At 38.4% G+C, this 26,719-nt stretch overlaps 1 protein-coding gene across 1 annotated transcript in view; it reads right to left on the bottom strand.

The window, feature by feature from the left end:
- Positions 1-26,719, bottom strand: part of FBN2 (fibrillin 2) — a 280,296-nt gene that overhangs the window by 9,748 nt on the left and 243,829 nt on the right. The window contains exons 49-62 of the mRNA XM_006131867.2: positions 17,415-17,540; positions 16,015-16,167; positions 15,136-15,201; positions 14,690-14,815; positions 14,440-14,559; positions 13,567-13,689; positions 12,970-13,101; positions 10,748-10,873; positions 8,492-8,698; positions 7,431-7,556; positions 6,734-6,856; positions 5,574-5,690; positions 4,465-4,593; positions 2,873-2,992 (exon numbers count right to left, since the gene is read on the bottom strand). Coding sequence (XP_006131929.2) covers positions 2,873-2,992; positions 4,465-4,593; positions 5,574-5,690; positions 6,734-6,856; positions 7,431-7,556; positions 8,492-8,698; positions 10,748-10,873; positions 12,970-13,101; positions 13,567-13,689; positions 14,440-14,559; positions 14,690-14,815; positions 15,136-15,201; positions 16,015-16,167; positions 17,415-17,540 — 1,794 coding nt within the window. The remainder of the gene's footprint in view (positions 1-2,872; positions 2,993-4,464; positions 4,594-5,573; positions 5,691-6,733; positions 6,857-7,430; positions 7,557-8,491; positions 8,699-10,747; positions 10,874-12,969; positions 13,102-13,566; positions 13,690-14,439; positions 14,560-14,689; positions 14,816-15,135; positions 15,202-16,014; positions 16,168-17,414; positions 17,541-26,719) is intronic.

The following is a 26,719-nucleotide window of genomic DNA, read 5'->3' as shown; positions in this document are numbered from 1 at the left end:
CTATATGTCTGGGTTAATTAAAATATCCTATAAGGCACATGGTTTTAAAATGCTTCAAGAAATTACATTTGGCACAAGTGTATTGGGTTGTTTATTGCCATGTTTAGCAGAGATGGAATGTTGCCAATAAAAGCACATTTGGTAGGCTTGTAACCAGGTTGTGTTGATATAATTAGATCTGACATTTATGTGTGGAATGTCTTTCCTAATTGGGAAACTAAATCAGATGAACAAGGGTGAAAAAGCTGTTTTTATAACAAAGTAAAAATTTCTCCGTGTCTGTGCAGCTGTGGTATGCAGACAAATTACCATGTAATAGAAGTTAATCTTATCATTTACATTGAGGTGCACCACATGAAGCGATTCCGTAGAAAAATAATTTTGGAAGTGCCATGTATAGGATTAATACTTCAGGTTATGTATTTAGCACATGTGGAGCCTTCACTTTCTTCTGCTGCAGCTTGTTGTAGTAGATGTGTATTAGGTCATTTTAAAGCATATGATAAGAGTTCTTTACCATATTTTAAGTTTTTAAAACTGGATTTTCAAGACTATTAATCACCACAATCACTGCAGCCAAGTCATGATAGACTTAAAATGTCTGCTGGAGACACAAACGTGCTGTATAAAAAGCAGCAGCAGAACAGTGGCAATGATTCAATTCTTTGTAAAGCCCTTGCCCATTCCCAAGCAAGAAATTTGACATTTTGAACCTAACAAGTTTCACATATGAATGGAGTGTTCATGAATAGCTAGAAACGATAAATGTATCAAGAGAGACTAAAGTGTATGAACTTTATTAGATTTCCTCAATTCCCTTTTGGGATGTTAAGTAACTCTCCTTGCCAGATACCTAAAGTTTTTCAGAGCTCTCTTTCAAATGACTCTAGATCGCTTATTTCCAGATTGTGGGAATTCTCTTGAACTGAACATTGTTACCACACCATTTCCTGATGCCCTGCTTGCTGTTCTGATGTCTGGCCTTGCAAAATTAAAGTTTTTGATGGGCTGTCATTTATACACTAATTTTTAATTTGATACATCTGGAAGATGACTATCCTTTCAATAATGCACATACATTTTTGTAATTTATAAAACAACTATGTGAAATAATTATCAATCCTCCAAATAGAATGAAAATAGCAATTTGGTTATTTTTACCTTATCTACAGTATAAAAAAAATGTAGCCTTTACACTGAGTGGATACATTCAAACTAATTAAAAAAGAAACAAAGCATAGCGTAATTTGCTCAATATTAGCATTTCTAAGATTTTTTTCATCTTTTAAATTAAATGCAGTACACTTTATGCATCATTGGTTCTTTAAAAAGTGAGTTGTGAGAGACTGTTGGCCTGACATTCCCAGATGCTAATATCCTCTGTTTTTTTATGAGGACAGATACATGGGCCATGGAATATACACTACTCAGCCAATATACTTTGAATGGGTAAAGTGACTTCCTCTTTAGTAAGTCACATTCAGTTCTAAATTTCTCTACCAGACTGAAAACACAAACTCATTCCCTAGATCATAAATTAATGGCTTTCAACCTGGGCTCTGCTGTCTACACTTAAGGAGGGATCCATACTAGGGATATGAAATAATAACCAGTGGGGGCTGGAGCAGCTTCCCGCATGGCAAGGGGCTGCTCCAGCCCCACAGGGCCCACTGTAGACAGGGGCACTCTAGCCTGGTAGGAGCAGCTCCTACCTGTGGTGGCGGAGGGAGAGGGGATGACTGTTACATATCAGCCAGGCTGGAGCAGCCCCCCTGCTCAACTCTCCTTTAATCATTTAACTGGTTAAATACTACATTTTTTTGGTTAACCAATTAAACAGAATTTTACATCCCTAATCAATACCGTAATTCAAAATTTGTTTAGGGGTCCATGAATGAAAAAAAGATTAAAGGCCATTGCCATAGATTACCAAACAGATTTCAAATAGTAACGCCTATGGAAACATGATATAGAATTGTAGAGAAAATTATTTATAGTTACAAAAAGAGCTATAGAAAATTAATAAATTTTCTTTTGACATCCGTGGCATAATTTTTTTTATCCATGCTATAGGATAGTTTTTAAAAATGCACACGTGACATTTGTACTCATTTCTATAGATTGAGATAGAATTTATAGTGAGCCATATTGCTTTCATTCATACTAGATTTTTCCACTAGAAAAATATCTTGAGCATTTCAAACCTTGGGATAGATATGAATCTGAAATTTAGAAGTGAAGATCTATAATTTCATCCCAGCCCCACTTTTAAATTTTGTTCCCAAAAATATTAAGTAGCTATTGCTTAACATATATTTGATCATCTTTCGTTGCCTTATTGCCCTTAAGAAAAATGTATCACCGCATTTATTTGTCTTTGAAAAATGTGATGTTCTATTATGTTGGGGTTTTTATATTTCATAGCATCCTGAGTGATTTTTTTTGGGGGGGGGGAGGGGAATCCTTATAGTTAATCTTTCTTTATTTAATTGCATTTGCATCTATTGCTGATGTATGTCCCAACTGGTGGGTTTGTACATTTGGAGTTATCTGTGTCTACGTAGTCAATAGCTATAAAGCACTAAAGTGCTAACCTAGTGTCTAGCAAGGGCTTTATAGGCCTTCAGTGGCAATTACTTTGAAATTCTATGTCTTTTCCTCCCATTGCAGTGCAGAAACATTAATCTGACATGATTTTATATAACTGTACTCTTTTTATATTAATTAAACTTAATATAGTGCTATTCTGACTTATGAAGTGAAGTAGATACCTCTGAACCTAAAAGATATTCATAGTGTTTCTGAAAAACTGAGCATTTTGTCATTTTTATGTAACTTCTGGAATACAGCATAAAAAGGAGATAATTCTTACCAACACACTGATTCCACTGATAATGTTGAATGTACCCTTGTGGGCAGCCACATCTGTAGCCACCCAGGATATTCTGGCAGCCATGTTGGCACCTGTGGTTTCCATCACATTCATCTACATCTGGGGTTGTGAGGGGGAAGAAAGGTACAATGTGGAAGGAGAAATGGCTACACAAACTGCCTGCAATAAGTGAGCAAACCAGCCCAACCACCACACAACTATGATTGAGAGACTGTACTTTATCTAATTCTTCACCCAGGTTTGACACCACATCCATAATTTGGCTCCTTAAACGTATTAGTAAGTTGCAGTGAAGCTTGTGGAACTATTTGTTTTAGTAAGAGTAGCAAGAATGGGTTCATATCCAGTAACTAGAAATGGTGTATTTGGTAAATATCCCCAGTCCTATGCACATATCCAATGTTAAAATGTGTGAAAATTTCAGCTGTTACATGTTTACATGCAGGGGGAAGGGGAAGAGGCTGTTCCCAGGAGCTGATGCATGCAGGGATCCAGCTTTTAAGCCACCTCTCCTCCAGCGCTGTTGCCAAAAACTGGATTTTGGTTAAAGCCTGTCATGGTGAACAGACAATTGAAAAAATATGTTTGGGTCAAGTGAAACTGTTTTTCATTTAAATAATTTAGAAAAATTACTCTAGTTTACAGAAATGTTGTTTTGAAACAGAAAACAGGAATTTTTCAATTTAAAAATGTCACTGTGTTGTTTTGACAATATCCAGGCTGAGCATTTGTTCAATTTGCAAAATTCATTGAAACCAAAACTCCCATTAAATATTTTCATGGAGTCACAACTGCTGGTGTACAGCCTTCTCTTGGGAGTGTAGATAAGCAGTTAGGCTGCCTGGGGAAAAGAAATCCCATAACTGAGGAGGTAAGTTGCTCATTTCCTTGGCACACTTGCGAAGAGGGGCTAGGCTGCCTGGATCAGAGAAGAGACTCAGGAAATAAAGCTGGGTGGCCTGAAGAGCATAACTTTAAAGCTTAGGTTCAGAAATAATCATCATACATGTCTTTTGAGTATTTTTAATGAGGAGGTAAACCTGGTAGAGCTCTGCATATCCCTGGCTCATTTTGCATATGCAGATATAAATTTTGTATCTGGAATTCTGCAAATTTACAAATAACCACGTGCACAGATATGGATATCTGCACATCATTTTTGCAGATTCAGATACCAATTTTGTATCCACATAGGGCTCTAAAACTGGGTGTATTTTTGCATGCAGAGAGGCAGGAATGAAAGGTATTTTATGCAGATAGTATAAATTACTAATGCAATGGAACGTGCGGGTACAGCTAGGAAGTTAGTTTCCATTATGCAACAGCACTCAGAGTTCTGCTTATACTAGTTAATAGCAAACTGAGCAGAGTATACACAACAAAAGGATAAGCAAGTTGTCAACACAAATCTTCTGAACTACGTTCTTGTTTTTTCACATCTGCTGTTTAGGCTAAGGGTCTAATGCTGCAGCTTATGCATGTACTCCATTTGACTTCAGAGGGATGACTTACAAAGGTAAGATCTACAGATTTCTGTGTTAGCAGAGAATAAATGGCTTTCAAATATTTACCTTCACAGTTTAACCCAGTAGAATCCAGAGAGAAGCCTCTCTGACACTCACAGCTGAAACTTCCAGGAGTGTTTTGACAGATTCCTTTTAATCCACAAAGTGATGGCTGTGAACCACATTCATTGTTATCTAGGGGAAAAAAGTGATTTAAAAAAATTATACAGGTATACTAATGAAGGGAAAAATACATAAGGGTGGAGTTAAAAGGGTACACATATAAGGTAAATATTCACAACTTTTTATACTGTAGTTTGAACCTACTTGAACATCTAATTACTTGATTTGCAGACTTAGGCTCTGTCTACACTACATGGCTTTATCGGAAAAAAGGTATGCAAGCACAATTTGTGTACCTTTTTTCGGAAAAGGCTTTTCTGAAATTTGGCCTGTCTACATTGGGCCAAATTTCGGGAAAAAACCCTCTTTTGGAAGAGCCCTTATTCCTCTTGGGAGGAGGAAGACAGGGCTTCTGAAAGAGCACATCTGCTCTTTTGCAAAAAAAAAAAAAAAAAAAAAAAAGGCGGAAGAGCAGATGCATTCCCTGGACACGGCAGTATCCTGGAAAAACCCTGTAGTCTAGACATAGCCTCAAATATTTGTGCACAACTGAACTGGAAGGGCAAGCTGTACTGTGATTCAGTCTCCAGTGCAAAATACAGCTTACAAAGTAGGTGAGGAAAAAGGAGAATGGTGTTTTTTAACATTGGCCCACAGTGTATAGTATGTAAACAGATGCCTTTAATTGGTAAGATAAATAGATGTATGCTAAAGATTTTTAAGACCTCTGTAGCTATCAAAAGAAAGAAAAAAAACTTTAAAGTCATATTTTAATGTATTACACATGTGTCTCCAGGTGCTTACCTGGAGAATTAATATACAGTAGCTATCTATAAATGGCCATTAAGAAAATGCTTCTTGTAGATGAGTTTCAGATATTCTTGCTTTTTATAATTGTCTGCCTTTTTGTACGACTGACAGTATTTTATTTCTCATGTGTGTATTAATATTAAATCTGTGGTACAAAAAGATCAAAAGGCTCATACTAATTATTGCCTGTGTTATAAAAACAAAGAGAAACACAAGAAAACTTAATGTCAAAGTGTTCTTACCAATACAGGCAGTGTGATGTTGAGTGAAGCCTGGTGGACATTTACATGTGAAGCCTCCCAGAGTGTTGACACAGAGGAACTGACAGTTGTGTTGTTTAGTTTGACATTCATCAAGATCTGAAAGTAGCATTCTCTTAGTAAGACTTAGCGAAAAATATTTAATCATGTTTGCTCTTTTTAAACTGCACACAAAATCATCATTTGAAAATACTTCCTTTTTAACTCTGTAATAATTTTAGTCTTATCACCTGAAGCTTAAATCCATTTTTATTAGTGAAGTACATATCAATCAAGTTAAATAGAGTTGCCCTGATTCTCCACTCCAGTGGTCCCCAATCTTTTGGGGCTGCCAGGTGTCTGGGGGCGGGGCCGCTCATGCGCTGTGTACCTGGGGGCAGGGGCCAGGGCTGCCCATCTGCCACGGGCCCGGCCCAGATCATTTGGCGGGCACACACAAATGCCCCGGCAGGTGCCATGGCACCCGCGGGCACAGTATTGGGGACCACTGCTCCACTCTATTAACCCCACTTTGTTAATTTCAACTTTTATTTAAACCAGCAAAAATGTTACACATGTAGAACTAGTGTCATGGGGTATGTTTAAACTACATCCCTTTTTCGATAAAGGGATGTTATTAGACTTATTGAAATTGTAAATGAAGCCGGGATTTGAATTTCCTTTGCTTCATTTACATAATGGCAGCCGTGGCTTTTTTTCAAAGCTGCTTTGCGGAGAGTAGGGGAGGGGGAAAGCAGGAGGTGCAAAATGAGGGTTACAGGATCTTTAGAAACAGGGCATTTCTGTTGAAGGATCCCCGTCTTGACGTATCCATTGAGTGGAGAATCAGATCTGTTAGATGCATGATGGTCAGAAAATGAGTGGCTAAGGTAAATTAGAATTTGTTTCCTATTGTGCTTGGAATTGGTGCTGTCTCATTCTACCCTTTTTTCAAAATCTAACTTGTACCGCTTTTATGCCAAATTCATGTAAGTTGTTCTACACCACTTAATATATCGGCTCTAAGTTTGGAGCAGAGATTTCCATGGGAGCTGTAGCTGTTGGAGTTTATGGAATTAAAGGTATTTATAAAATTGCTATCACATAAAATAAATTTCAAATGCTAACAAAGCTAGATGTAATCAACAACTTTCTTCATTCACCTTTACATGTCTTTCCATCCTCTTGCAGGATGTATCCACGGGGACATGAGCACTGGTAGCTTCCTTCTGAGTTCTTGCAGATAAAGTTGCATGGTTTTGGAGACTGGGAGCATTCATCAAGATCTAAGTAAGGAGAATCAGTAAAAAGGAAAAAAATCTTAATTTATGAACATGGATGCTAATGAATAACAGCACAAAAAAGTATAATTTTTCCATGCTTTTTAATTGTCCCTTCTTTATAGCTGCAAGTTACTGGTGAAATAACCTGAGAGTCTGGATAAGTGAGGTAACAGTGCACTTGCTTTGAGGATCAGCTAGAACAGTGAAACTAAAAACAAAGCTTCTCACTCAGGGTTATTTTGTGATCCATTTACTCTTCCTGAATAGTAACTTCATGAGTTGTCCTTTAACAACACTCTGTTAAATAGCCTCTACTTGCCAAAACTTCGTGATTTGCTTTGTTAGCAGTCAGCGGTATCTCATTCATGTTATTGCTGAATAGACTAGCTGAACTGTAATATGTTAAATGAGAGCTCCCCAAATCTTACGTGTGAAGAGAAGAAGTGAGATAATTTGTATATTCCAAGGCTTTAAAGGATTTACATAGGAATTACACTATGAAAATAAACATTTTGTTATTTTGAAAAAAATCTGCTGAATTAACAAAAATATTAAAGCATTACAGTGTTAACCTTACCCACACAGGATGTCCCAGTTATATCAGTGGTGTAGCCAACTTTACAAAAGCATCTGAAGGAACCCATTGTGTTGATGCATTGCCCATTTTTACATAGGTTTGGCATGACCTTACATTCATCAATATCTGGAAAGTAAATAAGCATAAGCTCAAGAGTATCACGTGTGAATGTGGGCATCCAATTCAATCTAGAAATTCAATCAGTCTAATTCAATCTAGAAATGTCTACTTTTTAAAACCAAGCTCATTATCCTTTTTGAGAGCTGATAAAATGATCTTGTTCTCATTGATAAACTCCAACTTGCTGACCATAATGGAATTTTAGGACATTGAAATAGTACTGAGCATATGCAGATTCTTTTTTTCTACCCTTATGCCCTACCCACCTTCCCATCAGCATGCTTCTATTACAAACTGCTATTCTTTATATTCCCATTAGAGATAAGCCCAATCCAAACACCTTTCAAACTTGTTAAATTCTGTTCTGCATCTGAATTCTGTAACTTGGGTCCAACCTAATTGTCTTGCTGATGTACTGAGAAACAAGTTCCAGTTTTGCAAACTTAATTTACATAACTTATATATTTAAAAAGTGATTTTTCTTTAGATTGTTATAAGAAAGTCTAACCAATCATAAGAATTAAGAACATATGTTTGTTTCCTTTGTAGAAATATGAAGTAATATGCAGGTCATACAATGAAACTATTGTGTAGTTACAGGTTTCAGCTGTTGATGCCTCTTGGCTCATGAATATAAGTTTTGTAGCATGCAAAACTTCTAGACAGCTTCTAGCCTTTCAGTTTATTAGTCCATCATCTCCTGTTTTAGGGCCCAATCCTGCAAATCATTGCTTATGTGAATATTCCCACAGCAAGCACTAGGTAAGGATTTGTGGGTTCTGGCCATTGAAAAACATCTGAAATATTATTGAATATATAGAAAAGATCAAGCCAAACAATTTTGCAATTAACTTCAGAAATACAAGGTAACTTCAGCTAAACATGAGATTTAAGAAAGCATGTTACTTTGTTTTATCAATGGTTATTCCCTCTTGACCTACCTCTTCCATCTGTTGTATATCCTGGTCCATGTGGACAGAGTTTCTTATACTGGGTTGTTCCTGGTAGTGGACAGAGCTCACATTGGTTACCCCAGCCTCGCCCTCCATCACAGCAGCACTCTGACTTTGTGACAAGGTTACGGCTACTGGAAGCCATCTGGCACATTGTCTGTAAAACTTCAGCAAAGCAGAATCCTTGGCGGTTGTCTGAAAAGAGTGTGTGGAGGATCAAGAGAGAATATGAGCTGGATGTGAATTAAATAGGAAGTCTAACAAACTATTATATAGATGAATGCTTTTAAAAGTGAATTAAAAAGGAAACTGCTGTGAGCCCAGATTTATGTGCTGAATGACTCTGATAGCAACCAGCCTCTGGGGAGCATTTAGCATATTAATAGAGTTTGCTTACCTTACTCTAAAAATCCTTTGACAATCTGCTGCTGAAGGTTTGCTAGGGCTGCCCTCAAATAAGTTAGTGGTTACATGAGACCTAATATCAGTTATGTCTCAGAATAATGCATCCTGGAGCATCCCCCTGTAAACCTGGCAGAGCAGCCTACATGTGTGAACGATAAAATAAACTGGCAAAACTTAAGTGCAACCAGGCCTTAGCATGCTAAATATCTCCCAGTGAGCACACTACTTAATAGGTCCAGTGTCGTTAGCCTGATGTGTTAGGTAAAGTGAAATGGATTTCCTTATTCTAGGCTGTTCTCTGACAGCTGGTTTTTCACTTGCAATTTTTTCTTCTTTCTCTAGTAAAAATTAGCTGCGTTTAACTAAAAGTACTACATCCCTGGACCATACTCATTCCTGGATTTGCACTGGCTCTTGGAAGCACAGTATCAGAAAATCCACCAGGAGGGGCCTGTAGGAAGCAGAGCAAATTGTAATTTGTTCTCTGAGGGGGACCCCCAAAAGAAACAGGACTGAACTGATCCAGCTGAATAGTTTTTGCTGGTGGGGCACTTTTCACATGTTACATTTGTTCTGTTAGATACTGTGAAGAAGGGCAGGTGACAGGAAATTGCCTGATCATTCTCTGTGCACATTTACTGAGCAACAGAATGCAGGAGGTACAAACAGCTATAAATGACACTTCTCTGCAGCAGTTAGGTGATGTTTGTTTTTATATATGCCTTAATTGTAGCAGGTGGTTCAAATTAAGAATAACAATAATGTAGTGATATTAAATGATGAACAAAATCCAATTTGGTTGGAAGAGAACTATTTTGTATAAACATATTGTATCTAGTTAAGAGTTGTTCCTGATTTAAAGCTTTCACATTTCACTGTTTTTAAAAAGGAAACAAAATCTTTATTGAAGAAATTAGATAACTAATTGTGATATCCTAGGCTACATCATGAAAAACTACTAGCAGATGGCTCTGAGCCAGAAAAGAGAGGCTCTGCTGAGCAGCATACTTTTAATGTGGAGTATAGTTTGAAAAATTTATATATTTCATTGACTATTACTTCAATCCTTTACTTTAGGGAATTACTGCATAGCCTTTATCTATTGGTCACCTATACATCCATTGTTTAAAGTCATAGGGATTAATTGCTTTAGCTTTGATTTTTTTTCTACAATCTACACTTAGTTTTCATAAACATGTAAAATGACTTACAAGCCTAACTACTAGTTGCTTTCAATGGGATTTAGGCTCTGAAGTCATGGAGGGGCTTTTGAAATATTTTACTCAGTCATCTAATTAAACTTACTGAAGACCAGCAATCATTGCACTGTTCCCCCCTTCCCTCTCCCTACTATGTACCAAGTAATGGTTTGTACATATATGGTATAGTTATGTATAAAAAATAACAGATCTAACATCTGAATTCTGTAGCAGCAGTATTTGGCTCAAATGGAAAAATTAGAAATATTTTTCTATTAATGTGTGATTTATTATTTAACAGTCTAGCTTACCCTATATGCAAACTGTTTTCTTTTGGCACGAGACTACCATTTGATGTCATTTTTCCTAGCTATGTTAATTTATTTTTTTCCTGAAATAAAATAAATCACTATTTTCTCTTTGAAAGCTTAATTTATCTAAATCCTGAAAAAACAGATTAAGGATCATTATTTAGTATCTTCTACACACTGCCAAAAGATGTATGAAATACTCAGGGTCTGCAATATAGGTAGAAATCTTAGGAAGCAGTGCTTTTATTTCTTCTTTAAATATTCCACCTCTATTTGATTTCAGAGTTCATACTTTTTTCATGTAATATATGCCAAAGAAATTAACTTACCAAGACACTCAGTGCCTGATGGGCTTGACTGGAATCCTTCATTACATTCACACCTATAGCTCCCAATAATGTTCACACAGCGACCATTTTCACAGATACTTGGCTTGGTCCGGCATTCGTTTTCATCTTTAAAAAAATATTTCATATAATGAATGTCATTTAAAGCTTAATTCTGACAACTAGTTTTCAGTCTGAATTGTTTTGACTAAATGAGTGAATTGACAAATATGTTGGTAACTAATATATTTGTATGCAGTGTCCAAAAGACTGTTGTATAAGCCTCCAAAAGGGAAGAATTTTAGTTGAATGAAATTTAAAACACTAATGAAGAGAATTGTTCAAAATAAAAGCGTGATTCAAAGTTAATCATATGGCCACAATTCTATGAAGTGTGTCCGTTCAAGAAGGGCACCAAACCACATGCTTGAGTTTCATAATTGCCTTTCCTAAAATAGGATTTATAATACCAAAGAGTCTGTTCCTTTTTTCTCCCATGTTAGCTTGAAAAAACAAATAGATACAGTAACTTTACTTAAAAGAAGAACGCTAGAAAGTTTGGCTTCTCAGGGCAAAATCAGAGGCATGTTTGAATTAAACAGCCATCTCTCTCAAAGGCACAATTTTTTATTTCTTACTGGCAAAAAGAACTAATAAGCTTTATGACTGAAGAGGACTGTTTCCCTTGAATGTATGATAAATTCAGAAAAATTCTGGAAGGAGAGATTTTACTCTGCTGCTGAGAGAAGATTATTTATTACTATTCTCTTGAACATATTCACCACATGTATTTTTAACAGAACTAAAGATTTATTTTTAAACTTGGCGACAATTTTTTGTCCACACTAAGAGCTACGGAATGGGTAATGGATTTGTTATACTGCAAATGAAAAATTCTGATTCCAGACACAGCAGCATAGGCAAGATCTATCCATTTTCCTCTAAACAAATTACAGTAATAGTCAAGGGACCATTTGTCTATTTATCTTAAGATAAGAGAGAGATTCTGTATTGTGGTGGTTTTTACTTTCTATGTCTTTGCTCTAGAGCAGTGTTTCTCACAACTTTTTTTTTTTTTTTTTTTAAATAAAGTACCTCTTCTCCCTCAAAAATTTTTTGGGAAGTACCCAGTACCTACAGTTTTCAGACAATTTTTTTCTGCTATTGCAACACATTTGTTTAAACAACTTAATTGTAGCTGGATGGGCGATGAAATTTTTGGGTGTAAAAAGTACAAAAATAATAAAGCACTATAAAACTTAAAACAAAAATTCCATTTTCTCCAAATTTCAGTTGTGTTGACGTACCCCCCAGACCTTTCTCAAGTACCCCTAAGGGTACTTGTACCACTGGTTGAGAAACACTGCTCTAGAGTGTTACCTCTTTGGAACTCATACATTAACTCTCATACATTAACTCATACATAAATAGAATTTCTCTCATGTAGATTTTTGCGAAGATACCATTTATTTGCCCATTATTATTATTCTACTTTTAAGAGATTTAAGGGCCCAATTCAGCAGTTCTTATCTATGATGAGTAGTCCTGAGCCCACTGGACTTCTTGTGTAAAAATTACTCAATGTAAAGAACAGCGAATCAAGTGCTAAAAGAAGGAAAGACTGGCTGAACAGAGTTAGACTAGACTTATCAAGTAGAGTGCTCAAAAGGCCTTGTCTCCATTCCCAGAAACAGATTTGGGTACACGTAGCTGAGCACAGATGCAACCTGTTTTTGTGCCTACAAAATACAGCATATCCTCTTGAGTAATTGGGCCTCTAGCTACTTTATCTACACCCGGAGTCAAATAACAAAGGATGTAATTATCAAATAGCTGCCATTTATGTTGTTGGAGATTTCCCTGTTAACCTGTAATTCAATAATTAATAATTTTAGGAGATTTGGATGGGCAAAATTGTGCAAAAAATTAGCCTCTTTAATATTTTAATGCACAAAACAACCATGTCACAAAGGGAAAATATCTCCTAAGGAGTTGGCTCAGAGTCAGAGTAAACAATACTCCATTGTCAAGCAGCACAATACAGAATAAACCCTTTTAGTGATCTTGGGCTGCTTGAGAGAAATGTGTGTCTGGTTATCTCAGTGACTTTCCAAAGAGCTATATAATCCTGACACCGAACAAATAGTATGCTGACTGGTATATTTTCCAAGTATACTGCTATATTATGATGTTTTCATATGAAGTGTTCCCTTCCCAAGCCTTACCCATGCAGCCTTCTCCATCAGGTCTGCGGATCATTCCAGGAGGGCATATACACATGAAGGTTCCAATCAAGTTTTTGCACATCATGCCTCTTGATTCACAGTCATGGAGACCTTCAGCACATTCATCCAGGTCTGGAAAAAATGTAGTAGGAAAAGACAAGACTAGTATTTGTTGTTCAGAAAACAAAGTATTTTTTCTTAACACTAAACTGTTTTTATTAGGAGTGAAAGAGGTAATGGGCTACTTTGGGAAGACAGGTCATGTGAGCTTGCAATTAATCAAACACTTGAGAGCCCCTCCTAATTTGTATAAAATTAAGCAAATACCAGCCACCCTCATCTTTACTATTGTTATGGTATGACCCACAGAGAGGTTATTCTGATCCTGAAGGAGGGAGTTTGCTGGACCAGGGAAGGTTAGCCCTCTCCTGGGATCTGTCAGCAGATTGCCTGGGGCTTTCTTGTCCGCAACCATGGATGTTGCTGGACCAGAGAGGTTCAACCTGTAGTTTGACCATTACTAGGTAACAGGCACGAGGAAAACATTACATTTAAGCAGCCACCATTACTTTCTAAAACTTTTTAAAATGTAATTACCTTTGCACATCTTTTGGTCTTCTCTCAGTTCATAGCCAACAGGACAAGTGCATTCATAGAAACCATAAGTGTTGATGCACCGAAAAGCACACAGCAAAGGGTTCTGCGCACACTCGTTTATGTCTGTAGAATAAGGAAAAGAGAGACTGAAAACCGTTCTCCAAGTTTGATTGTAATAGCACTATTAAAACTTTCTTTATATCCATATTTTGTTTGTTACTATCTAAAAAAGTGAAAAAAAATGCTTGACCATGGGAATTTTGTGAGTAATAAATGTATCCATGATATCTTCAGATTATAAGTATAGCCTGCCAAATAAATTGCCATTTTATAACATATACGCTTCTAAAGCTGCCTTTAAGGTTAGAGTGGCAGGTGTTTTGTATTTTGGTTTGGGTTGAAATTTTATATATAGCACAATATACTGTCGTTTCAAGGATGTGATAGGCCAACATTTCCTGAGCTCTTGAAAGCTGAGTTCCTGTTCAGGAAAATAAACTAACTGTGCCCTCCTTCAAACTCATCACGTGTTTGTTGTTAAAGGTTCCTAGGCATCAGCCCTCCACCAGGATTCTCTGGTCCTGTAACATCCATGGTCCTGCCAGACCATGAATGTTGCCAGACTAGAGTCCCAGTTTACAGTGGTTCAGCCACGCTAACTAGTTACGCAAAAGTGCAATTTTTGCAACATTTACACAGCTCATTTCAGAACCCCAGACTTGATTTTTCATTGCCATATTTCAAGAAGAAAGATTCCTTTAACTTATGGCTTGACTTTGTAATAAAAACCCAATGCACACAATGCAATAGTGTGAAAGCTGGATGGTAAATTAAACATAAGAGGAGGTAAAAAGGAGGAAATAATAAATTTACCTTCACAATTCATCATTGGGCCTGGCTCAAACCCTTCATGACAGTTACATTCAAAACTACCAATCACATTAGTGCATGTACCATTCCCACATGGATTGCCAATTGAACATTCATCAGTATCTAAGATGAAATACATAAGATACATATTTAAGAGAACTGGGATATATTTAAGTGATATTTTAAGTTTATGAACTTCAAGCATTGCTATTTTTGCAACGCACACTCTGCTTAATGTAGAATCAGTACCTACCTACACAGTGCACGCCAGTGTAATCTAAATTGTATCCCATGGGACACTCACAGCGGAATGATCCATCAGTGTTGATACAGTGGCCATTTGAACAAATGCCTGGGCTCTCAAGGCATTCATTGACATCTGAAAAATAGAAAGCCGTATAAACTACAGTCTTTCAGTTGTCAAAGTCAGCTGTTTTTATATTAAACATTACATTTCTAATGAAAAGCAGGAAAAAGTAAACATTTTTCTACGTGCTTTGGGCCAAAATATAACTGTGCAGTTTCAAAAAAAGAATAAATCTTGTAAGCTCTCTCATCACCATTCTGTCACCCTTCAAAACAAAACAAAAGAAAATAAAAAAAATCTTGACCAAAAAAGAAACAAACAGCATTACCAAATGGAGCCACACCTATTTAGGAATTAAAGATTTTTAAGTGGTGTCAAAAATAAAGCCATACCTTCCCGTGTATCATCAATCCCAGGGATAGTTCCATGTCCATAAGGACACAAATCCTGGAAAGCAACTGTATGGAAACATTTTAAACCATTATAAACAAACATTCTAAATGGATGAAATTAATCAAAACCATTAAAGCTGAACTTAATTAACACCCATGAAACTGAGTGAATTTTGGATCGATATTCTGGCCATACATTGAACTGTATTTTCCCCTTCCTGCTAGTTTCAGCTCTAACACCTTTCAATAGTAATAAGCCTGGATAATAGAATTGATATATAGAGCAGCTTTTCTAGCATGTAACTGATTAATGCCTCCCTCTCAATTTGTTTAGTTTAAGCCAAACAGCAGAGTCACCCCACTTCTTGCACATAGAGGCAATCACAAAACAAATGCCTGAGAGCGCTTTTGAGTTTCTGGGCACTAATGCACATTTTGCCTTTTTCCCATCTCAAAGCAACGAGAATTGCTATTGGAGCCTGTTAGTTTACGTCTGTGCAGTTTACTTCTGTACTTCACATTTCAGTCATGCCCCACACACTTTCTTGTATTTCAAATTGTTCCTTTTTGCTAGCCGAAAGGCAAGATTGATCTGAAAATGATGCTAAAAATGGCTCCTGAAAGATCCACACCTAGATGAATAATGAGGAGTCCTGTGGCACCTTAAAGACTAACAGATTTATTTGGGGATAAGCTTTGATGGGCAAAACCCACTTCATCAGATCCATCTTTAAGATGCCACCGGACTCCTTGTTGTTTTTGCAAATACAGACTATCATAGCTGCCTCTCTGATAAGATGAAGTATCCTCCCCATCTTTCAAATTCTCTCCTCTTTTCTCTTGGGGGGGGAGAGGATTATTTTGAATCATGGTGTATACCTTCTTCTTCCTTGGGGCAGAGCTCACAAGGGTCACCCCATCCCTCTCCTGGCATCTTACTGCAGCAACATTTTGCCTTGGTGGTGTTGAAAGCCTTTGGGACAGAGCATTTCCCATTCTCAAAGTTAGTGAAACAGAAGCTTTGTCGAGTATCTAGAAAGATGAGAAAACAAAGCAGACAAGAAAGGGGTAACATTAATAAACTAAATAAGAAAAAAAATACAAATAAGCCACGTACTATGACCAACTCTTACCTGATTAACACGTATGAAAACTGAAGAGATAATTCTAGGCCTAAATTTTCCCCATTATTTTAGGGAACATGTCTCCCATCCAGATAACAGGATACCAATACAGTTTATGCACAATGGCTCTCTGCAGCATTCAGTGTTGAAAAGCGAGGAATAAGCGCTTGTCTTGATTGACTGAGACACTACAGTGGCACAACTGTCGTGCTGGAGCTGCACCTCTGTGGCTCTTTAGTGTAGACGCTGCCTACACAGAGGGGAGGGATTTTCCCATCAACATAGATAATCTACCTCCTGGAGAGGCAGTATCTAGGTTAAGGAAACCTAGTACCATCTACATGTCACTCTCCTGAACAACATTGCTGGATCGACTCAATGTTTTAGTGTAGATTTTCGTATGCATTATTCACCCTCTGCAGGACAGCCGGCAAAAAATACCTCCCTCCCACCCCAGCACTCTTGCATTTACAAATAACACATTGATATAGCCCCAGACTCTGCCAGACTGAAATACAATGAACTGAGCTCTGGACTACAATGTAGTTTTTCTACATTTAAACATTTGGATTTTTCTTTCATATAAAACTTGTGATGTAACAAAGTGTTTTTGGAATACAAAAGGAAAAGGATTTCTTACAACAGTAGTTGCTGGATGCAGTGGAGCATGGGTGCTATCATGAAGCTAGTTACAGCTCTATGATTGTCTGCCCTAAGTCCTTGCCCAGTGCTAGTTCCAGTAGGTCTGTATACCATCTTCACAGGGGTGAATAGCATTCCAGGGCTAGGGACTGTGGGGTGAAAGGTTTAGAAGCAGTGCCTGCTCATACAAAGTGGGTATAAATAGCTGGGGAGACACACAAGAAGCACATCCCTCCTTAAAATAATTGAGTTTAGTTTTAGAAAAATAATTGAAGGGCACAATGATTGCTGGTCATATTACTAAGTTGTACTAGAAAGCAAGAGAGATTTGTAGTCTTCTGTAAAGCACAGTGCACCCCAGAAAAAAACATTTGTTTTGTTGGGATGACCTGCTCAATTATTTTTTTAACATAATAAATTTATGAAGAGGTTACTCAATAGTCTGAACTCTTTTTGCCAAGTTTCTGTTAACTATTGCTGTCAGTGATTACATGCTTTAACCCTGAAGCTTACCAAAACACCTTCGTCCATTGTCAGATAGCACAAAGCCTATGGGACAGATGCATTGAAAGCCTCCTGGAGTATTAGTGCAGGAGCCAAAGAGACAGATGTTGGGGTCTTCATTGCACTCATCAATATCTGCAAAATAATAGGGGGAAAATGCATCATTAGCCCATCTGGCATCAATTTTGTATATTCCTTTGATATCTGAGAGAAATTTGACTTTAGCCACATTCAATATTTTGTTTAAATAGCAAAAATAGACACAAGAAAGCCCCCCTCCTCTTTAAAATAGTGATTGAAATGTGGATTTTTCCATTTGTTTATTGGTTTTATCCCAGACAGTTCAACAGTCTGCTTTTTAGTCTCAGAAGCTGTATTCCTGTGCTATCAGATGTCACTCTGGGCAAGTCTTACTGTCTTATATTATTCATACTATAAATGTTAAATATTTTCAAACCACAATGGGAGCAAATGTTTTTAGGGCAAGAGAGAAACAGATTCTTTGTAAACATGAAACAGCAAAGAAGAGCTGAAGGGTTTTTCCCTCCAAGAGCTGAGTGAGTCTAAACTTGAAACTGCATTCTAAATAGGCTTTCCTGAATTCAGAAAGAATGGAGCCCACATAGCTGTTGCACACTAATATTTACAAATGTTTTCTGTGGCTGTTGTTGATTTGCGGGTATATACAAAGGTTTCTTTTAAACTCTTTACTTTCAATCATTAAAATAACAAACAGCTAGATATTTTTTAATGTGGGATTTAACATTTTAAGTTAAAGAAAAATAAAGGTATTTTACACTATTACAAACATTTTTTAACTTCTTGTTATGAAGTAAAATATAGAGGAGAAGCAAACAGAGAGAGTTTACCTAAAGGGAAAGCCTACACATGATTTTATCTTTCAGTGAGCAATAAATACATTTCTGAAGAGGGTCTTGATATATTACGAAATAGGAAATATGGGTAGTGAGGGACTGGCTGTTGTGACCTGCATAGGAGTGACTTTGTATGAAGGATAAGTTGGTCTTCCATACTGGACGAAACAGAGAATTAGAGATCCAGGTATTAACCCTGCATTGCATAAAGAAAATGAAGACTTCTTGGATAGAAGTCAGAGTTTGGTAATGTGGGCATAGCATACCAAAGAATCGAAGAGGGCAGCACACGGGGAACAGAAGAACAAGGATGCAAGTTGGCAGTGTGTTCCTCAGGAGAAGGAGAACCAATATATCCCCAATGCAGATGGAGGTAAGCAACTGTTTTCAGGTTCTCTGCACAGGTACTGCTCCTGAGAATCCCTCGGAAGAGTCATTTCAGGGAAGGGATAAAAAAGGAGACCCCTCCCATTGTTTGGAAGCAATAGTCATTCTACTGCCATCACTCCCAAGAGGAGGACAAGGCTGGTGGTGGCGTGGGACTCCCTCTTAAAGGAGGGAAATATCAGTGTTTCTCAACCAATGGTACAAGTAACCTTAGGAGTACTCAAGAGAAGTCTGGGGATATGTCAACACAACTGAAATTTGGAAAAAACTGAACTTTTGTTTTAAGTTTTACAGCGCTTTATTATTTTTGTACTTTTTACTCCCAAAAATTTCATCGCCTGACCAGCTACAATTAAATTGTTTAAACAAACGTGTTGCAATGGTAGAAAAACATTTTGTCTGAAAACTGTAGGTACTGGGGGTTCTTTATAAAAAAAAAAGGTTGAGAAACACTGGGATATATCATATCTGCCCTTCAGACTTGGAATCCTGAGAAGTGTGCTTCTTGCCTAGAGTTAGAATTTAGGATGTGACTGAGAATCTGCTGAGACTGATCAAGCCCTCAGACTGCTACCCCCTTCCCACTTATTCACATGGGTGGCAACAATACTGCCAAGGATGATTCCAGCAGATCACCGCAGTTCCATGGTTTTGGAAAGAAGTGATATTCTCATCCATCTCCTCCATTGAAGGAAAAGAACTAGGCAAGGACTATCAAATTGTGAGAGTAAATATATGGACATGCAGGAGGTATCCATGAGTGGGCTTTAGTTTCTTTGACAAGAAGCTGATTTTCAGGAAAGAGGATTGCTATGTTGGGAGAGGTCCATTTATCAAATATGGGGAAGAACGTCTGGGTACTGGCTAACCTGTTAAGGAAAACTATAAATTAAGTCCTGTGGTGGATGGTGACAAAAATCCAGCCAATGCGCATCTAGGCTAAAGTAATGGAAAGGGTTCTTTCCCAGGTGCTAATTTCTGGAGAAGGATTTAGAAATCACAACTGCATTAAAAAAGGTAAAAAATCAAAGCAATAGGGCAGTCTGCAAAATATATTTGATGCCTGTAATATAAATGCAAGGAATATGAGGAACAAGCAGAGATGGAAGGCATGGTATATGACTTAACTGGCATAACAGAGATTTGGTGTGATAACTCCCATGACTGGAGAACAGATTGAAACTCTCTTAACCGGGACTCTCTGGTCTGGCAACATCCAACGAGAGTGTCCCAGTGGAGAGCTAGCACTCTGGAGTCCTGCAGGCTGGCAGGGCAGTGGGAACCTGACGCATGGGCTTCCCGGCAGGGCAGTGGGAGCCCCATGCGCAGTAGTAGGGTAGCAGGAGCCCCCACACAGAGGGAGAGGGGCTGCCTGGCGCTTCAGCAGGAATAGGGGCGCGGAGGGAGTGGGGCCACCAGGTGCTGCAGCTGGAGCCCAGTGCATGCAGAAGCAGTGGAGGTTGTGGGGGGCTGCAGTGTGAACTGGGTGCACGTGGAGGTGGCGGGGCTGCCTGGCAGGTCACCAGGGGCTGACAGGGCAGTGGGGGCCAGTGAGAGGGGAAAGCCAACAGGGAGGCTGATGGTGGAGCTAGGGCTGGAGGCAGGGGGGCCAGAAATGACCCTCTTCCCCCAGTCTGGCAAAATCCATCATCTGGGACTGGTCAGGTCCTGAAGGTGTTGGACCAGGGATTTCCAACCTGTATTAGCATTGGGGGATATAGCTTGTTCTAAAAGGATCGGTATGGAGAAAACAGGAAGGAAGTGTTGTGCTGTACATCAAGAATGTCCAACATTTACCCAAAGGTCCAATGGGAATTGAATGATAGACCTAGGTGAGAGTCTCTGGGTGAGGATAAAATGGAAAAAAGAACAGTAGAGAGATTATGGTGGGGGTTTTAGACCACCAGTGGAGGATGTGGAAGTGGCTGAGTCATTCTATAAGATTTTAATTTCCCTGACATCTGTTGCAGCAAACTATGATACATCTGCAAACATAGTAGGGGAGAGGGATAGCTCAGTGGTTTGAGCATTGGCCTGTTAAACCCCGGGTTGTGAGTTCAATCCTTGCAGAGGCCATTTAGGGACTTGGGGCAAAAATTCATCAGGGGTGGTACTTGCTCCTGCTGTGAAGGCAGGAGACTGGACTTGATGACCTTTCAAGGTCCCTTCCAGTTCTAGGAGATAGGCAATCTCCATTAATTTAATTTATTTAGTATATGTAGGGTTTTTGGATTCAGAAAATTGAAGAAACAATTAGAGGGTTGTTCCATTTTGGATTTGGTTTTGAACAATAGGAACAAATTAGTTGCAAATGTGAAGGTGGTCAGGAACTTGTGAAGAACTGATCATGATGTGATACAATTCAAGAGCCTAGGGATAGGAGGGCATGAAAATAGTAAATCAAGGATATTGGACTTCAGAAAGGTGAATTTCAGCTGTCTCAGAGAAATAGAAGGCAAGGACTTAGAGAAAGACCAATTAGGGCAAAAAGGAGTTCAAGTGGACTGGCACTTCTTAAAAGATGTAATATTAGATGCTCAACATCAAGCTATTCTGTTGCAGATGAAAGATAAGAGTCACAGGAGACCAGTGTGGCTGCACAAGGAGGTTTTTAGCTCTCTAAAAACCAAAAGACACACTATAGGAAATTAAAGGAGGAGCACTTTACTAAGGATATATACATGGAAATAGCACAAGCACATAGGGAGAAAATTAGGAAAGCCAAGGCAAAGAATGTTACAGCAAAAATGATGAAAGATAAAATAAGGCGTTCTTTAAATGTCAGACAAAAAAAGGTCAAGGACGGTATGGGTCCGCTGCTCAAATGGGAAGGTGAGCCGGTGACCGAAGATGATAGAAAGGCAGAGCTGCTCAATGCCTACTTTGCTTTAGTCCTCTCTCAAAAATTAACGTGACAGGATGACTAAGGAAGTTACCATACACAACACAGGGAAAGTAACAATAAAGGGAAAGGGATACAGATTGGTGTAAGTAAATAACATTCCAGACATGCAAGATGGAACAGATTGTTTAGCATAAATAGTCAGCAAATATTATAAGGGTGATTCAAGGTAATGTGGCCTATTATAAAAGATATTACCTCACCCACCTTGCTTCTGTAACATCCTAGAATCCGCATGGCATCAACTACACTGCGTAAAACCTAGCCACTGACTTGGCAACTGTCCAGTAGGAATAAATGCAATTCCCCCTCCAATAAACCCCGAAACTGGGGCATATAAAACTGATATTACCATATGCTTAAGATAACTGAACCCAACACAAAAGCTGCACAATCCTAAACAACTGATGCCCAGCCCAGCCATGAGGGACGGGTATCTCAAAGGCAATTTCATCATCTGATCTTTAATATAAATAATTGTAGGTTATCTTGCTGAATCTACACTCTCCAGTGAGAACTCAAATAACCATATTTTAGATTTCAGCTCCTTTAGAAATCTAAGTAAATTGACCTAAGAGAGATTGCAAAGACTTATTTTAAGCAATTACTTACAATACTCTAAACTTCTCCATTGGACCAGTGTAGTCAAAGACAAGTAATCACACTCTTCAAAGTACCTTAAAGACTAGTGCACCCTTGCATGCAAGATAAATGTGTGAGGTACTAAACTGAGAAATGTTAATATGAAGTAAATGTAATGAGAAATCTTGGTAATTTGCATTGTTTTTAATGCAACTATTAAGCCTCAACTCTTATCTATGACAGTTGCTTTCAAGACTGTATAGACTGTGTAGTATATATTTTTGACTGCATCTACATTTGAGTGGCTTATGGATGATTATATATTTATGTGGTTCTGAATGAATTAATAAATTATCAGTTGCTTAAGAATAAGCAAATGTCATGGTTTCAGAAATGTTTTTCAACTGAAAAACTGACATAGTAAGCGAAGGCTCCCTGGGCTCGAAAGGGGTTATCCTATTGGATGCCATTATATAGTGGCAAAAAACCATCAGGTGATCCTTAATGAATGATATAGCCAGTCCCTAGTGTTTTAGGTATCAATAAATTATAGGCTTGTGTGGCGGGAATACATTTTGGGGACTCCAGGTTGGGCTATTGTAGCTGGCAATACCCCAGAAGAAACAAAAACAGATTAGAAGAGCTATCAGCCTATCCACTGATATGTTCAAAAGTGTAGTGAGCTAATGCTGCCCGGGCCACAATGGCGCTATAAGGACGAGCATCATCTTGACCTGATGGAGCTTGAGGAAGTTTGTGTACTAAAGAGAAGGATGGGAATGCATACAGGCCAGTGAAATGCATCTACTATGGATCCCTGGCTGTGGTTCTGAAAGGAGCCGAACAGGTGATACTTCCTGTTGCTCCTTGTCACAGAGAGATCCATATGGGGATGACTACACCTTTGGAAGATGGAGAGGGCAATATTTGCCCGGAGAGACCACTCGTGGGTGTTTAATAAGAAGCTGAGGTGGCAGTTCACTAGGTTGTTGTGTGTGTGACAGTTATGAAGTCTGCAGGTAGATGTGGTAGTCCCACAGTTGGAGGGCTTCTTGGCATAGTGGAGAGGAGTGAGCACTATCCTGTCTGTTTATATAGAACAGCGTTTCTCAACCAGTGGTATGAGTACCCTTAGGGGTACTCGAGAGAAGTCGGGGGGTACGTCACCACAACTGAATTTTGTTTTACAGCACTTTATTATTTTTGTACTTTTTTACACCCAAAAATCTCATCATCTGCTCAGCTATGATTAAGTTTGTTTAAACAAATGTGTTGCAGTGGTAGAAAAAAAATGGTGTGTCTGAAAACTGTAGCTACTGGGATATAATTTTTTTTTTAAAGGAGTATTTTAGGAAAAAAGGTTGAGAAACACTGATAAAGAACACTGTTGCAGTATTGCCTGTCAGTACTGAGTCACACTTTCTCTGCAATTGGGGATGAAATATCTGGCAAGCGAGTTGAACCACTCTATGCTCCCTGACGTTGAAGTGCAGTGATAGTTCCGATTGCAGCCATAAGCCCTGAGTTCTGATGTTGCCCAGGTGTGCTCCCCAGCTTGTCTCTCATTCATCTGTGACCAGGGAGAGAGTAGTTGAAGTTTGGAGAAGGGCATTCCTGCAGACCATCTGAATGAAGTTGCATACAACAAGAGTGATGGTGGAATAGGGATATTAAATGTAATTTAATCAACTGATTGACTAGTCAATGGATTGTCCGTCGATTAGTTGATAAGCGGGAAGCCACAGCAGGGTTAGCTTGTCAGCTCTTAATCCATTTAAAAGGCTAAAGTGCAGCAGAAGGGACCAAGCACAAGCAGGGACAACTGATTCCTGGCTCGTGCAGGATCCCCCGCTGCTGCGCACCAGCCTTTTAAACGGATTAAGAGCCTGTCGGCAAAACCCTGACTGCACAGAAAAGAGCCTGTTGGCAATTAATACGTTTAAAAAGCAGAGGTGCATTTGGGACTAGGTGTGAACCAGGGATCAGCTGAATCCCAGCTTGCACCCAGTCCCCGCTACCCCCCTGCCTCCCCTGCCCCACATGGAGACGGTGCTGGGGGAAACCAGTGTTTAAGCCAGCTCCCCCCAGCACTGGCTCCTACTCCTCCCCATTGCTGCCTCTGATAGAGGCAGCAAGGAGGGGAAAGTGACTAGTCAAGGGACTAGTTGACTATCCAATAATCTTTTGCTTTTCAGATAGTCCACTAATCGCTTACATCCCCTATGATGGAAGACCCTGACTGCAAAGAAAAGTGATCCACGGAGGGGCAGAAACACACACAATTGCTAAAGCAAACAAATAATATAACAATTAGAAATTAAATACTTATTTTATTTAGAAGAGCTGACTAGGTAACAGCAGACACCACTATTCTCTGCCAGGAACAAAGGGCAGTTGAGAAGGAACTGGAGCAGTGTAGTATGTCTGCCTTTCCCTATATACCTTAGCATCAGCGTGCAAGGATATATAAAGTGCGGGCCAGGACACTAACTAAAATCTCTGAGCAGGAGTGCAAAGGAGAATTCCAAGATCTGCACTTCTAACACCATTTGGCAGATACTGTTTTTAAAAAGTACTTCTTAAAAATATATTTCTTTTGGAATGTATTAGTGTTGGAGTAAGAGTTATATATATGTTTTTATATTTGTATTTTAGGTTTAATAATGTAGTAATGTGATGTATCACATTTAACATTTTACCAATTAAGCCCTTTATTAAGCCTATATATATATATTACTTTGTTTTAAAGTTTAGTAAGTTAGAGACAGGATTTTGGTATTGTGTCTATGTTAATGAGATTAGAAATATTGAAGGCCTGGGCCTTCAATGTGAACTGTTTTGATAATAAGATTTAGTAAGGCAATTTACAATGCTGTTTGCTTTTGTTCAATATTAAACTCTGCTGTTTGTATCTCTGTGAAAGACTGTTTGTGTGAATGAGATAAGGTGTGAAAGTTGTCATTAGAGCCAGTTGTCATTTGTGTGAGTGTGACTGAAAAGCATATGCTACTGTTGTATTCTCAATAAATTCTCAATAAATGCGGTGTACTGCCTTTTCACCTATAAAAGATCTCGCGTGCTTTGTTTAAGCATAACATTAGGCTCCAGAAATATTTTACTTTGGAGACAGATGTTCAAAGAAGCAAGCAGGCACAAAAGCAAATACTAATATTGCAATGGACATGGATGCCAGAACACAAAAGAGAGTATAATGATTTAAACAACATTCTGATAACTCAAAAGCTGCAATTTTCTGGCCCCATGAAAGACATCAAACTCTCCACATGTTCTTTGAAAGGAGGGCTGGGAGTAGTACTATTACAGTGTTATGGAACTGACTGATTACCAGTCTATATGCAAGTATCACTATAATGGCTGCAAAGATGATGTATCAGCAAACTGAAGAGAGACATTATGTCTGGCATAAGCTTCAAAGAAGAAAGTAATCATTAACCTCTGATTGCAGTACACAAAAAGGGGCTTAGAGAAGCACCCTCCAGAATATAGTGACTAATTTTAAAAATAAAGAACTGTGACATGACCCTGAAGTTCTAATTCAGACAACTAAGTAATGGCAGACACACATGCAAGAGCATATGCTCTATCTGCAAATACACAGCCGTCTGGCCTAGACCAAGAAATAAACATACATGTGAAAATGATAATGTGTTGCCTGCTGCATCTCCAGGCATATGGGTTGAAGTAGAGACAACTAGCTAAAAGATGAAATGCTGCAAAGAGTGATTAAAGGGGGGGGGAACACTTCACCTGTATATTCCTAGAATATAAATTAGCTTTCAGTGATCTTAATAATGCTCTTGAATGGGACACAAATGTAGTTCCCACAGTGTGATGAGAAAGAAAGACATTGGGATCAATATACAAAAGCACTTTGCAAGGATCACATCAAAAAAGGGCAGCTAGAAAAGTTGTATTCTCGTTACAAATGAATAGTGACACTGAAGAAATGATGAGCAGATGTGAAACAAGTCAAGTACAGAAGAACCAATGATTCGATATGAACTCACAATTTCATGACATACTCAACTTTGGGAAATCATGATCACCTAGTTATAAATGGATTATTTTACTAATTTCCCAGTAGTAACATTTTAAAAGTTTACGTGTAGTTGAAATAGGTGAACTCTAAGAATCTTGTTGCATTTCTGGTCCTATTCATATTTTCCAGCATGAAACTAGTGAGATCCAAACCCTCAAAAGGCAAGCTGACAGCCACTACTTGCATTACCAACAAGCCCTTGACACCACAAGCTAAATATGAGTCAGTAGTGTGACGCTGTTGCAAAAAAAGCAAACATGCTTCTAGGATGCATTAACAGGTGTGTTGTGAGCAACACACAAGAAATAATTCTTCCGCTCTACTTTGTGCTGATTAGGCCTCAGTTGGAGTACTGTGTCCAGTTCTGGGCACCGCATTTCAAGAAAGATGTGGAGAAACTGGAGAAGGTCCAGAGAAGAGCAACAAGAATGATTAAAGGTCTAGAGAACATGACCTATGAAGGAAGACTGAAAGAATTGGGCTTCTTTAGTTTGGAAAAGAGAAGACT

Source organism: Pelodiscus sinensis, chromosome 6 (assembly GCF_049634645.1).
Source record: "Pelodiscus sinensis isolate JC-2024 chromosome 6, ASM4963464v1, whole genome shotgun sequence".
NCBI lineage: Eukaryota > Metazoa > Chordata > Testudines > Trionychidae > Pelodiscus > Pelodiscus sinensis.
This window is presented reverse-complemented; position numbering and strand designations above follow the sequence as displayed.